At 37.4% G+C, this 14,257-nt stretch overlaps 1 protein-coding gene across 1 annotated transcript in view; it reads right to left on the bottom strand.

Annotated features, from left to right (window-relative positions):
• Positions 1-3,353: 3,353 nt before the first annotated feature.
• LOC125847028 (protein ROOT HAIR DEFECTIVE 3 homolog 2-like) overlaps positions 3,354-14,257 on the bottom strand; it is a 19,894-nt gene continuing 8,990 nt past the window's right edge. The window contains exons 2-10 of the mRNA XM_049526739.1: positions 13,523-13,635; positions 9,123-9,288; positions 8,382-8,506; positions 7,965-8,227; positions 7,792-7,888; positions 7,513-7,680; positions 7,328-7,432; positions 3,666-3,760; positions 3,354-3,590 (exon numbers count right to left, since the gene is read on the bottom strand). Of these exons, the coding sequence (XP_049382696.1) occupies positions 3,371-3,590; positions 3,666-3,760; positions 7,328-7,432; positions 7,513-7,680; positions 7,792-7,888; positions 7,965-8,227; positions 8,382-8,506; positions 9,123-9,288; positions 13,523-13,635 (1,352 nt within the window). The 3' untranslated portion in view covers positions 3,354-3,370. The remainder of the gene's footprint in view (positions 3,591-3,665; positions 3,761-7,327; positions 7,433-7,512; positions 7,681-7,791; positions 7,889-7,964; positions 8,228-8,381; positions 8,507-9,122; positions 9,289-13,522; positions 13,636-14,257) is intronic.

Here is a 14,257-nt window from a genome sequence, read left to right as displayed (position 1 = left end):
CTATTAAGTGAATTAGCTTGAAAAGCACCTTCAACAGAACCTTCTTTCCTCATTAATCTCCTTTGCTCTAATGCCTGCAAAGCTTTAACAAGTTCTGCCAAGGTAACGCTTGACAGATCTTTAAAATTCTCTAAAGAAGAAATTGTGGCTTCATATTTCTCAGGAAGTGTAACAAGAATCTTTTGAACAATTTTTTCATCAGCGAAATCCTTACCGAACAATCTCACCTTGTTGGCCAAGTCGAGCAGTTGGTCTGCATAGTCTTTTATAGTTTCTGATTCTTTCATTCTTTTCATTTCAAATTCTCGAATCAGATTCATCACTTGCATATTCTGCACTCTTTCATTTCCTTGGTATTCTTTTTTGAGAGCAGCAGACTTCATTTGCATAATTCTGGTAAGAATTGAAGGGGATACTGCAGAGAAAAGGCAAGCTTTAGCTTTGGCTTTCCTTGTCTTATTCTCCCTGTTTCATCTGATTCACTGTTGGATTATCACCGAGAGGAGTTACTTCATAGTCCTTTTCTACTGCTTCCCAGAGATCCAGCGCTTCAAGATGAACCGTCATTCTAATTGTCCAAGCTTGATAATTCTCACCATTGAAGATTGGTGGAGTTAAGAAGCTTGTTTCAGAATTCATTTTCTATAAACTATTTAAGATAGTAGCTCAAAGAAGGGTTTATATGGTTCACTCTCTTCTCACAGATCCCTCAAGATGGCAATGCTCTGATACCAATCTGCAGGTTTTTAACAGGAGAATAACTGATGTTTACTCAGAAAGAAAAGAGAAGAAACAAGATTAAGTTTCATAGTTTATTGAAAATAATGACTGCAATATAAATACATGAATTCATAACTTAAAAAACTAAAGAAAAGGAGTGAAATAAGCTAACATTATCTCCAATAACTAAAGCCTAAATAATTTATCTGAACTTAATCCTACTTTTAAGCTGAATATTGATACNNTCAGATTCAGTCTCCTGCTGACCACAAATGTTTCTTTAGTCTTCTCGAAATATTTTGTTGTTTAATTTGTTTCCACTATCGCACTATTTTGTTGTTCTTGTTCCTTTCTGGTAGGCTTTGCACTGTTTTCTTTGTTAGTTGCTATGTTTTTCTACACTGTTTTCTTCTTCTTTGTACTTGGATTTGCTGCTCTTGAGCCGAGGGTCTTTTGGAAACAGCCTCTCTACCTCCACGAGGTACTGGTAAGGTTTACGTACACTCTACGCACCCTCCCTAGACCCCACTTGTGGAATTTCACTGGGTATGTTGATGTTCCTGATGAGCACGTAAATTCAAAATGAGGCTGCTCATTTCGTGGTGCGAGGGGATGCTTCCCCAAACCCTAAGGAACAAGTGGTGGTGGAAGAGTCTACTGCACTAGGGACAACTGTCGATGCCAAACAGACCACTAGTGATGGTGGACAAACTGGAAATGTGAAGAGTGGCTGGAATACACTCTTTACAGGGAATAAGCTTGCTGAGAAAGGTATGAGTCTCAACTTCATACCCCCTAAGGTGCAGAATGGTATCAAGGTGGTAGAATTAGTGAAAGCTGAAGTGGACAAGGAGAGTGAACAGAAGAATGGACAGCCTATAAGTACTGAACTCGACTACATACTCTATTAAACAAGTGTATAAGACCTTGAGAGGTGACTTCCATAAAGTGCCATGGAGAAGATTTATTTGCAACAACGCTGGTGCCCCAAAGTGGATTTTAATCCTCTACCTGGCTATCCGGAAGCGACTGTATACTCGAGATAGGCTTATGAAATGGAGGCTTATTGATCAGAATACCTGCCCATCGTATGAGGTTCAGGAAGAATCAGGGAACAAGCTCTTACTCTGGCAGAATTACCAAACAGATGCACTTAGCTGGGACAATGAGCTGAAATGGATGATGGTCCATGTGAATGGACGAACTGCGACAACAGAAGTGTTCAGAGTTATTGTTGCTGGATGTGTGTGCTTCCTCTGGCAAGAGAGGAATACTAGAGTCTTCCAAGGCAAGAGGAGATACCCTTCATCCATCACTAGATTGATTATCAGGAGAGGGTAAGGAGAGCAAGTTTCACGCCCAAACTAGCTAGTAGACTAGATGCCCTTAATTTTTATCCTTGAGCTGCTGGTATAGTCTAGGATGTTCAAGTTAATTTGCAAGCTGGAATCATGGGACTATGTCCATGAGCCAGCGTTTACTTTGAGACTTGTACAAAACGGCACTTCGGTCAATAAAATCCTTTATCTACCAAAAAAAAAAGTTCAAAATGCAGCAAAGCCATGATACTTAAGGTTTTGGGTTCAAATCTTCTAGTCATCGCAAAAAAAAAAAATTCCACTTGTAGGACCAATGACAAAACAATCTGCAGCATGATCAAACACTCCACTGCGCATGATCACCGAACAAAAACTAAGCTCTTTGAGATCACCTGCACCAAGACATGTTGCAAAGATAGAGAACAAACTTCTCTCAAAGAAAAACAAAAGCAAAAAGAAAAAAGTTGCATTGCCAAAGCTTAAGGCTACCGTAGGCCATACCCTCCCTGCGCTATGAACTAAGCTGTTCCTCTCCCAAAATGAACAAGCAATACCCCCCCTCCCCCCACCCCACCACACCAATTTCTTGCTCACCTAAAAGAGTCATATCTCTAAGCTCACAGGAGTGTCTCCACCATTAGGGTCGCAAGTAGCTGCAGTTGAGAGACAAAAAGGACATAACTTCTGATGGTATTTTTCGTTCTTCTTTATAGAGTACCTCCCTCGACAACCAAATAAGATTTTACAGTCTCATAAATTTCCAGATGAGGTAGCACAAGCGAGCAATATAGACATGGTAATATTTAATACATAATTTCAAGTATATCAGCACTGTGGCTGGATGCACTCACTCTTCCTTTCCTTTTTCCCCTTCCCTCATTCGGACTTTTTTGGTTTTTGATAACTAAGAAATGTTCGAGGGTCAGTGGTGCACAGTTCAAAACAGGATGGATAATGGGTTTGCCTCTTATCCCTCCTCAACTTAAATATTAGGCTTCGCCCATGACACAGTGTAAACCCATGACGTGAGGTCGTGAGCTTAACCCACACATCATGCCCTATGCTCTTTCCACTAGGACAAAGCCCTGGAGACTCAATTCGAATCCATTCTTCCATGGTTCAGAAAACAGTACTTGCATCTTGAATTCCACAGGGGAAAAACTTTACTCTAGCATTTTTATTTTTTAATTTTTCTTGAGACAAGCTGAAAACAAGTCATAGAACACGTATCAATGGTCATCCAACCTAAAAAAGTATGATGTTGAAAATAAGATTGTGCCCCCAATCATCTCCATCTTGAAAAATATTTTGTGTGTCAAATCTTTTGTTATTCATGGAGGGAAACAGAGACAGCAGATGCTCAGATAAGGAAACAGTTGGTTCAAACAACCCATCTTATGCTCAAGAAAACGGTGAAACCATAAATGATAATAAGGAACAATTATTGTACTCACAGTGCCATTCCGGAACTCCCCAGGAATGTCCATCTGTATCCACAGAGCTTTCCCAAATAAATATACAACAAAAAGAATGAAGAGGTAGAGCGGATTTCTGTGACAACAGCAACTGAATTAGGTTGAAGATAAAGTATGGAAAAAATAAAGAAAGTGCAGTAGAAATAAGTACCTTAAAAGAAGCATGAATTCGTTGAAACCAAGTATAATCATAGTGACTATAGCCCAGGCAGGAGGTAACCAATTATTGCTTTGCCTGTATGCTTCCTGAAGCGGAAAGAATTTCATGCATCAAAACGGTCCCAGTACTTGAAAGTGATTGTAGATTATGTCCTCAATAGGTGAACACAGAGATAATTGAGAAGCAGTAAAACTGTGTTATGTATTACACTCCTTAAAAGAATAAGAACAATAAGAAAGACACATATTCAGTGTGGCAAGTATCACATGAAAATAGTTAAAGGTGCACAGAAAAAGTAATCATGCATGAAATATACAATATAGGATGTGCAAAAGTCCTGTATTTGCAGTTGAGCAATGGGAGAACTTGCAGAAAGTGAATAGGGCAAACAGGAAAAAAGATCCCTATAGTCTAGACAATGCATTACAAGAAAGTGCATAGGGCAAACAGGAAAAAGGATCCGTAGGAACCACCTAAATCAATATATTCAACTAAAACACAAGAAATACTTCAATCAAGCAGCATGCAACACTTTATGCACATTGACAAAACCGGACAAGCCTTTTCAATTAACTAGTCAACCAATCGCAGTGCCTCAATCAATCACTGAATGAGGCTTTTCCTTGCCAAAAAAAATAAAATAATGGCTTTGATGGATCTCTTAAGGTAACCCATAAAGTGGGAATATTCATTGATTCTCTTTTTCATTTGTATTGCAAAAAAGAAATGACATTACCATTTCATTTCTAGTGGTATTCGGAGTGATTAATGTACGTATGGTATTAATCCACAGGGTAAAATTAAAAGATTCCAATGGAAGATCCAAAGGAGACTGCTTAGCAGGAAAACGAGGCTCAGGGTGTTGTGTTCCATTATTTGCATCTCATCTAGTGTCTCACTCACATTGACACCTCTATTTTACTTGCTTTATACCCCGCTTCCAACCTCCCGGAAAAGAATAAGAATATGAGCCTGTTTACATTTCATCCTCTTTGCTGCTGACATTGTTTTGTCAGACACACCGTATTGCAAAAGCTAAATTTTGTTAAATGGGAAGGGAAGTCCCTCTGTTTGATGAAATTAATGCTCCACCTGAAAAACATCATGTGAGAACTTATGGGTGGTATTCTGTACCAGACTGTCAGCATTAGTAGGGCAGACCTACATAGTGTCAAGAGGGTTCATATGAACCCGCTTCATCAAAAAATTACCCTCTATATATAGGTATATTTGGTTTGTCTTTGAGGCAAAATACAAGTATAAATTAAATATTGACCCCCCCTTGAGCCATCAATTGCCTTTGGTCCAGAAAATCCCATCATTGTCCAGGGAAAAATACTTTCAAAAGAGATTTCAAACAACACAAGATTATTGAGAGTGTTTTTTAAGCACAAAACCAAAGAAGACGAAGAAAGGAGAAGAAATTTTGCAAGTTCGAAAACAATCAAAAGAATTGAGTACCAACTGCCCAGCAGAAATTGAGGAAGAACATTTTTTAAATCGCAGCAACTAAAGCAAAGGAGGAGTATTGGGATTTGTTTTCACTTACCCCAGTAATTTTTAGCATAATAAGTTGCCTAGGTTTAGGATGAATTTGAAATTAAAATTTCCATTAGGTTGTTTTAGTTGTTGAGATTATTTAGTCTTTTTGAATTTTTGTTATGCAAATTATGTTTTCAAGTTGGCTATTTAAAGCACTTCTATGCTTAATAAATTTTCAACCCTTTTTTGTTGCCCCATCTTTTATAATAACCAACAAAACTACACTATTTTTAGGTTTTTTCTTTAAACAAAATCTAAAAAAAAATAAAAATAATTCCCAATTTTCAAACCCTTCATTGCCTCTGACAAGTTTAAATTCAAAGTTTCATTACTTCCATAGCAGTCTCCCTTCTTGTGATTGGCCTTATTATTTTGATTAAATAATATATTTTAATTATTTATTTAATAAAATTAATTAATAATTAAATATAATTATAAATTGTTTAATATTATTTAGCTTATCGACCTTTTTGTGCATCTCCTTCTTTATATGTTGAACCCCCTCGATGAAAATTCTAGGTCCGCCACTGAAGCATTAGGTACTTTTGTTTCAGCAAAGCAGACAACAGCAAGAGTGAGAGCAAAGTTAGGAATCTGCTCTGGCTTTTTTAGTCTTTGTATTTGGCAGGAAGCAACTATCAATGGGGAGTATAAAGAGTATAATACATTTTAGCATTTTAGAAGAAAGGGAAAAGGGGTCAAAACAGCTTAAGAGAGTTGAAACCACTGCTGCACTAGTCAAATCAAAATCAATTTGATTCAATCAACATGGCGTGTCATTGAAATATGCATGGACACTAGATCACACTGAAAGTATGGGACAGACGATCCAAAGCCTAGTATTGAAGAATAACTCAGAGTATCTCTGAGATAAGAACTGAGAAAATATTTCAGATGGTTACTCAACTATGCATTATTCTCTCAGAAAGTCACTTAACTTTGAATTTTAACTCAAAAGTCACTTAACTATGAGTTCTTTTCTCAGAAAGTCACTCAACTTTGAATTTTAACTCAAAAGTCACTCAATTATGAGTATTTTACTTACAAAGCCACTCAACTATGATTGTTTTACTTACACTTAATATATTTAATTATTTTTTTAATAAAAAATTGTTGGTATAATTTTTCTTTTTATTTAAAATATTTTTTAAAAAGGTATTATCCANNACTCAAAAGTCACTTAACTATGAGTTCTTTTCTCAGAAAGTTACTCAACTTTGAATTTTAACTCAAAAGTCACTCAATTATGAGTATTTTACTTACAAAGTCACTCAACTATGATTGTTTTACTTACAAAGTCACTTAATATATTTAATTATTTTTTTAATAAAAAATTGTTGGTATAGTTTTTCTTTTTATTTAAAATATTTTTTAAAATCCATTTAAATTATTTAATGATCCGACCCGCTAAAAATATAGTATTGATCTATTTTATTTTAATTGGAATTCAAAAATAATACGGGAATAAATCATTTCATGCATCAGCCATCAGAATTCCTTAAGCATTAAGAGGAATAAATTATTCTCCTTTTCTCCGAACTATTCCGATTATAACAATAATTTCATGCATCAGAATTCCTTAAGCAGAGGAGAAGAGGAGAAAGAATCCGACAATACTATAGGAGGATTAACGCTGAAGTAAAATGGGTCAATATTATATTTTTAGCGGGTCGGTTCATTAAATGGTTTAAATGAATATTTTTTATTTTAAAAAAAATACTGATTTAAAAAATAAAATATATATCAGCAAATTTAAATTAAAAATTAATTAAATAGGTTAAATGACTTTGTAAGTAAAATATTCATAGTTGAGTGACTTTGTAAGGAAAACACTCATAATTGAGTGACTTTCTGAGAAAATAAATCATAGTTGAGTGACTTTTTGAGAAAAGAATTCATAATTGAGTGACTTTTGAGTTAAAATTCAAAGTTGAGTGACTTTCTGAGAAAATAGTGCACAGTTGAGTGACCATATGAGTTAATAGAGTACTGAAAGAAGGAATCAGTGGGACACAAGAGCAGATATATCAGTCTAAGCAAGAAACCAGGAAAGAATTTTACATTAAAAAAGTCAGGGTACAACCGCCAAAAGCAATGTATACTTCTTTTACCTGTGCTGAAATAGCTTGACTAACCGTATACTCTGTTTCTGCAATGAATTGTCTCCACAAAGATAAACACTGCACTGGTGTGAGCAATGTGTTCTCTGGTGAAACCTAATAAACATTGTACTGGTAGTGAGCAATTTATTGGTGAACGTCAAACAAATACAACTGCTAATGTAAATTCATTGGACCTCTTCCCACGAGCTTGAGGCTAGGGGGTCACAAGAATCTGCAATATCACTATTCCGAGAAGAAATTGAAATCTTCCCTTCCAAGAGTCTAGAGAAAAGTATGCTTTCTATTCTGTCTGATTTTTCATCCAACCGTATGGCAGCCACTATAGACAAAAGCTTCAGAGACTGCTCCAGATAGAACAAAGAAATGATAAGAAACTTTTAGTTCTGGGCACAGCAAACACACAGTCAAACAGTTCAAGATGAACGGTAAAAGCATCATATCCTTGCAAATACCTCAGAGCGGGCCTCCAATGTTATTGATTTAATGTCCTCCTTCCCTGTCCAAAGCCTTGGGATTGAATCGCTATCATGGCTGAACACAGTATTAAACCTAAAGCCCCAAGTTGTCAGTAATTTAAAGGTTAAGACAACAGAAGATCAAATATAAAAGAAAAGAAATTGTCCACCTATCCTTCATTCGCATCAAAACTTTTCCAGCTTCTTCTCTTGCTTTCTTCTCCACAACACTTCTAGCGTAGTCCTTCAGATTTTGCATCTTTCTGTCAAATGCATCCTGGTCCAATTCAAAGCCGGAAAGAGCTGGGGAGAAGCATGATATTGCCACATCAGTCTCGTGTTTTAGAAGCTTTCTTATTGAGGCCCATGTTTCACTCCCACCAACCTCAAAAAGGGATTCTACAGGTTCAGCAAGTGCAGCTGTGATTTGTTTCTGTCAAATAAAATCTGGCTAAGACATGTTTCCTCTAAAGTTATTGATTTGCTGATGAATAAATAAAAGGAATTAAGATAAACAAAACAAAGATGCCAGGGGACATAATATTTACCAACTACAAATGGTGGATTTTCTACATTAGGAATCTTACCTCATAAGTGGCCATCAGTTCTGATAACTTATCATTACGAACAGAGGACACATGGGACTCAATATCACGACGGAGTTTGTCACGAACTTTTGAAGCATCCCAATTAGCATGTCTTATGGCAGCATCTGAAATTGGTAAAGAGAGAATCTCAAATTAATGGAGCGAAATGGTGGGAATGAACTTCCATTTCAATTACTACCAACGCTTACTGCCTTACAGTCTAGTGGGATCATGGTAGTTCTCCACACAATAGGTGTGGTTTCAATTGTCAATATTTCATTCCTTGCACCTTCCCTTTCTCCCATGTAATGAAAATATTTTGGATAAAAACTTCCATTTCAATTTATATTCAAGAATAACACAAAAACGAAAATATGTTGGTTTTTGAAAGATGGTGCTACAAAAACGGTTAAAAGTATAGATTAAAAATATCTCTCAATATAAGAGGGCTTTAAATAGGCAACTTACAACAAAAAATCTGTATAATTAAAAGTTTTTGAAAGATGGTGCTACAAAAAGGTTAAAAGTATAGATTAAAAATATCTCTCAATACAAGAGGGCTTTAAATAGGTAACTTACAACAAAAAATCTGTGTAAAAAAAACCCCTAAAATATCTCAACAAACTAAAAAAACCTAATAAAATCATCATAAACCTAAGCATTTCTAAAGTTAAAATTGGCTAAATTGGAGACTTCAACAGTTTTTTAAGACCTAACAATTCAAACCTCATGTAGAAGTACCTGAACATCCCTTATCAAATGCAGTGATACAAGACTCAGAGCATGTACGAACAGATGCCGCAAATGCTTCTCCTCTACGTAATAATTGTTCCACCTGAGTCTTAAATGTTTGAAGTGATTTAACACGTAGATGCCCCAACTGTGAAATAAAAGCCGGATGGACCAACTGCAGAAAGATTTGCATGATGAGCATGTAAAATAATGGTGAAAATTTATTCCTCTTATATATCATCACTTGAACGCAATAAAATTTAACTCTTACCTCACTACAGTGCACACACAGAAGAAGAAACTTACATTAAGATGTAAGGAGTATCATTTTTCTATATAATGAGACATTTATGCATAGAAATAGATGGATAAAGTGCGGGCAGATAAAGCATACATTCTGGTCAGAGGACGGATGTAAATAGGTCAGCGAGGGCTGGGAAAAGTAGACACTCAGGAGAATGAACTGTTTACACTTTCTAACAAACCACCCCTACTCGTTGAGGCTGTTTTGAGGTAGTGGTCGATTTGCTTGTCAAACTGCCACAGATCCTTGCTTTTCTCCCAAACTGCATCTTCCTTAGCTTTTCCCTTCTATTGCACTAAGAATTATATTTCATATTCTTCCTACTGTTCCCAACAACCTGGTGATCAAGTATTTCTTCAATTTTTGCTTCAAACTGCATTGGCACTGAAGGAGGAGTCCTCTTTAACCTGTTTCTGTCCGGATGATCAACATCTTCAAAATACCGGTTTCAGATAACTTACAATGGAACATTATATGAATTTTCAATCTTTCCAGCAACTTCAACTTATAAGCAACTTCACCTACCCTTTCGACTACTTCAAATGGTCTGTCATACCTTGGAAGGTGCAAGCTGTTATTGAGTGGCAGGCACCAACTGGTGTCAAGGTTTGCGGTCATTCTTGGGGCTCGCCAATTACTATCAGAAATTTATTGTTGGATATTCAAAGAAAGCAGTGGCCTTAACTGACTTGTTAAAGAAGGATGTTAAGTAGGACTGGTCGGAAAGATGTGATGCAGCGTTTCAGAATTTAAAGGAAGCCATTGCTTTAGAGCCAATACTTAAGTAGCCTTATTTTGAATTACCATTTGAAGGGCACACTAATGCATCCAACAAAGCTATTGGGGTGTGTGTTAGTGCAGGAGGTCATCCGATAGCCTTTGAAAGTCGGAAATTGAATGATGCAGAGCAGAGAGATTCTACTCACGAAAAAAATTTGGCGGAAATAGTGCACTGTTTGCAGACTTGGAGGGTATATTTGTTGGGTACTTGCTTTGTAGTATGGATTGATAATGTGGCCAATACATTTTTCAAGACACAAAAGAAGCTCAGTCCAAAGCAGGCGCGCTAGCAAGAGTTTTTGGCAGAATGACTTCATGTGGGAGCATAAACTAGGAAAGCACAACCAAATTGCTGATGCATTGAGTAGGAAAGAGGTATTTGCTTCTGTATTCCATTTCTATACTTGAGACTGATTTATTGGATAGAATCAGGTTGTGCGCTGTGAATGATTCACTCTATGTAAAATGGGTGCGTCAAGTTCAAGATGGGACTGTTAGAAGGTACTAGATTGAGGACGATCTTCTTTATTATTAAGGGGGGGGGNGGAATAGTGGTACCGTAAGGAGGTGAACTGCGGAGAGAGTTGATGCAGGAGCCACTGAGCCTGGGAAGCGCATGACACTCTGTGGGCGGATCATCCGGGTGAAGAACAAATGCTAGCCTTACTGTCAAATGGACTTTTGGTTGAAAATGGAAGATGATGTTGAATCTAATGTGAAGACTTCCATGTTTGTCAAATGGACAAGACTGAACATGAGGCAGGTTTGTTGCAGCCTCTTCCTATTCCAAAAAGGCCATGGTTATTTGGCTCAATGGGGTTCATTTCTGGATTTCCTAAGTTGACGGTAATGCATCTATTATGGTCGTGGTAGACAGGTTCTTGTACTTTTCTAACTTCATTGCTGCTCCAGTTGATTGCTTGTCGGAAGTTGCTACTAGTTTCTTCTACACACATGGTGAAATTCTTTGGTGTGCAAAGTGACATTGTAAGTGATAGGGATGAGTGGTTCACCGGTCAGTTCTAGATGACTTTGTTCAACATGATTGGAACAGACCTGAAATTTTCAACGGCTAACCATCCTCAAACTGATGGCCAGACAAAAAGGATCAACCACTTGCTGGAAGAATACTTGAGGCAATTTGTGACAACAAAGTCAGTGGAACTGGGCAGACTTGTTAAATACAGTGCAGTTTTGCTATAATCTACACAAGTCATCGGCAGCGGAGAAGAGTCCATTCGAACTTGTTCTAGGCATGCAGCCTATGACGCCCCTTGATATTGCAACACAGAAGTCATGGTATATGTTCAGCTGCTTACTGGTATGCAAAAGATAAGCATGAGATGCTTGTTGAGGCACAAGACAGTTTGAGGAAAGCCCAGTTTCACAAGTATGTTGATCAGCATAGACGTGCAGTTGAGTTCAATGTCGGAGACCTTAAGCTCACTCCCCAAATCTGGAAGCAGATTGTGAACAAGAAGAGACATAGAGGGTTGATTCCAAGGTATGACGAACCATTTGAACTAGTTGAAAGGGTAGGTGAAGTTTCTTATAAGTTTAAGTTGTTGGAAAGATTGAAATTCATCCCACGGTTCATGTAAGTTATCTGAAACCGTATTTTTAAGATGTTGATGATCCGAACAGAAACAGGTCAAAGAGGGCTTCTCCTTCGCGCCAACATAGTTTGAAGCAAAGATTGAGGAAATACTTGATCACCGTGCTGTTGGGAACTGTCAAAAGAATACTAAAACACAATTCTTAGTTCAATAGAAGGGCAAAGCTAAGTAAGCTGCAGTTTGGAATAAATGCAAGGATCTGCGGTAGTTTGACACGCAAATCGATGACTACCTCAAAACAACCTCGACGAGGACGTCGAGTTCAACTAGTGGAGGTAGTTTGTTAGACCCTCAGTCTCAAAGATAATTATCGTCAAGGTTTGTGCATTGGTCTTGACATGTGCTGTGGCATGCTGTGCAAACGATGTACATGGTTGTGGTGACTTAGTGTGCGAATTCCAAGATGCTAGAGGTGTTGGCAAGGCAGCCTTGGGCACAGCAGGAAAGGACAGGTGCATGACTGATGACACCTGATGGGAATGCCCGCGATAGTGGCACCGGCAAGGCAAGGTGGTGATGTTGGCTTGACGATGACAAGGCAAGACTGCACGATGAGGCACGGCATTGGAAGAAGCTGAAATAATTCTTAAGTGTTGGAAGGATACTGAAAAAATTCCAAGTGTTGAAGAAATGGAAATTCAGCTAAGGCAAAGACTTCCCATGTGCGTGACACATGGGGTTGTTAAGTTCGAATTTTGAATGTTGTCTAGATGTTAGGACAATCAGTTCTGTACTTAGTTTTATTTGGATAGATTCTGTAAAAGTCACATTCCTGGCATGCTGCCACTTATAACTAAATGTAATCACTGTGTAACTGCCTGTGTGCAGATTTTATATGCTGGCAGAATTATTCTAAAGGCAGAGGGACTGTGTTCTATGTTTTAGAAAAAATTGTGAGCATATCGTTTTTGTATTCAGAGAGATCATAAAAAGTTTGGGACTTGTTCCTGTAAACTGTTGTGTTCTTATTGTTCCTACGCTGCCTACGAAACAGTCTACGTACTTAGATGTTTGTGAGTGTTTGTGCCTGAAGTTTTGCAGTGAGTGCATGACTGACAAGCAGTGGTGACGAAGAAAAAATCACCCCTGTTTTATCCTTTCTCTTCCATTGTGCAGTCAAACATGTTTAAAAATATGTGGACTCTTTCCCCACTTCCTGTGTTCAGTAATACATATTGGAGACTCTAATCTCGTAAATTTTGCAATTCCTGGGCTAATTGTAGATCTTGGTCAAGAAAATTCTTTCTAGAGTCTTGTTCTGCTAAACAAGTCGAGCACCATGTTCATTCTATCCATTCTCTAGAAAAAAAATTGCACGAAAAGCAAGGAATGTGTAGGCAAAGATATAATCTACAAAGACCCCTCTGGAGTAGATAAAAATTACATTCTAATAAAAGTACACTGGGAAGAGGTCAAGAGGGTAAAGATGAAACCAAACAAAATACAAATAAATAAATAAAAAACAAAAAACTAGTCTTCCAGATAGTGAACCAGATGAGTTCTTAGCAAAATTAAAAATATGCAGCATAAAAACATGATTCCTCCAGAACGGTAACAGTAAGTCCATCTTGGGCGAGAGATTCGTACAGTATTTACAGATCAAATTACCAAATGACTAGCAAAACTTATAAGACGGAAGCAGATCCCATGCGAATTCATGAGGTAATTCATCCATGAAACAGTACAACACAAAGTTATATAGGCCTCACCTGCAAAGCTTTCGATATAAATTGTTGACGTTTTGAACTTCTCACGTTTTCTTCGAAAAAGACAGATTCCGCATCATATCTGTTAAAAGAGAAAACAGATAATTCAGAGCATCAGCTACAGCTCACTCTTAAGGACAAGACAAGAATTCAACCACCTGCTTTGCAAAAAGTCTTTCCTATTTATGGAGTCGCGAAACATCAAGTTCGGATGTTCAAATGCATGACATGCATATTAAATACAGGAGCACTTAGCAAATTGTTCATTTAAGTCCTTACGTCAATGTAACCCATCTAAATGCTTATCCTATGTTAAGGGGAAGTTTGAAATATTTCTCTTTCCTTGTTTAGTTTCGACTTCAAGAAAAAGGAAAGAAATATCATTCCTTAAAATTCAAAGAGGGACAAGATGCGTCCCCATGCTGTGCTTCCCTCCAGCCTGTTCCTGGGTTAGGTTAGGGGAACACCCGAGTAATTGCTTCACGGATCCAAACATGTTCATAAGGTGCACTATAAGAATAAGACCAATAGAGACTTCATAGAGACCATTTGAGTTGCTGATCATAGTGCTCTTAGAGAAGCATGTTTTGAATATATAGGAGTGAAAGTTCCCAATAAATAAGTACTTTTTCATATCCTTCTATGAAGGGTACGAGCACGTCCTCGGTCACCCCCACTGGAATCCGTCAAAAGTTTCTTCCTTTTAAGGATTCTATATAAATTTCTCTATAAATGGAG

The sequence above is a fragment of the Solanum stenotomum genome, chromosome 12 (genome assembly GCF_019186545.1).
Source record: "Solanum stenotomum isolate F172 chromosome 12, ASM1918654v1, whole genome shotgun sequence".
NCBI classification, from domain to species: Eukaryota; Viridiplantae; Streptophyta; class Magnoliopsida; order Solanales; family Solanaceae; genus Solanum; species Solanum stenotomum.
Note: the sequence above shows the minus strand (reverse complement) of the source record. Positions and strands in the feature narration are given on the sequence as shown.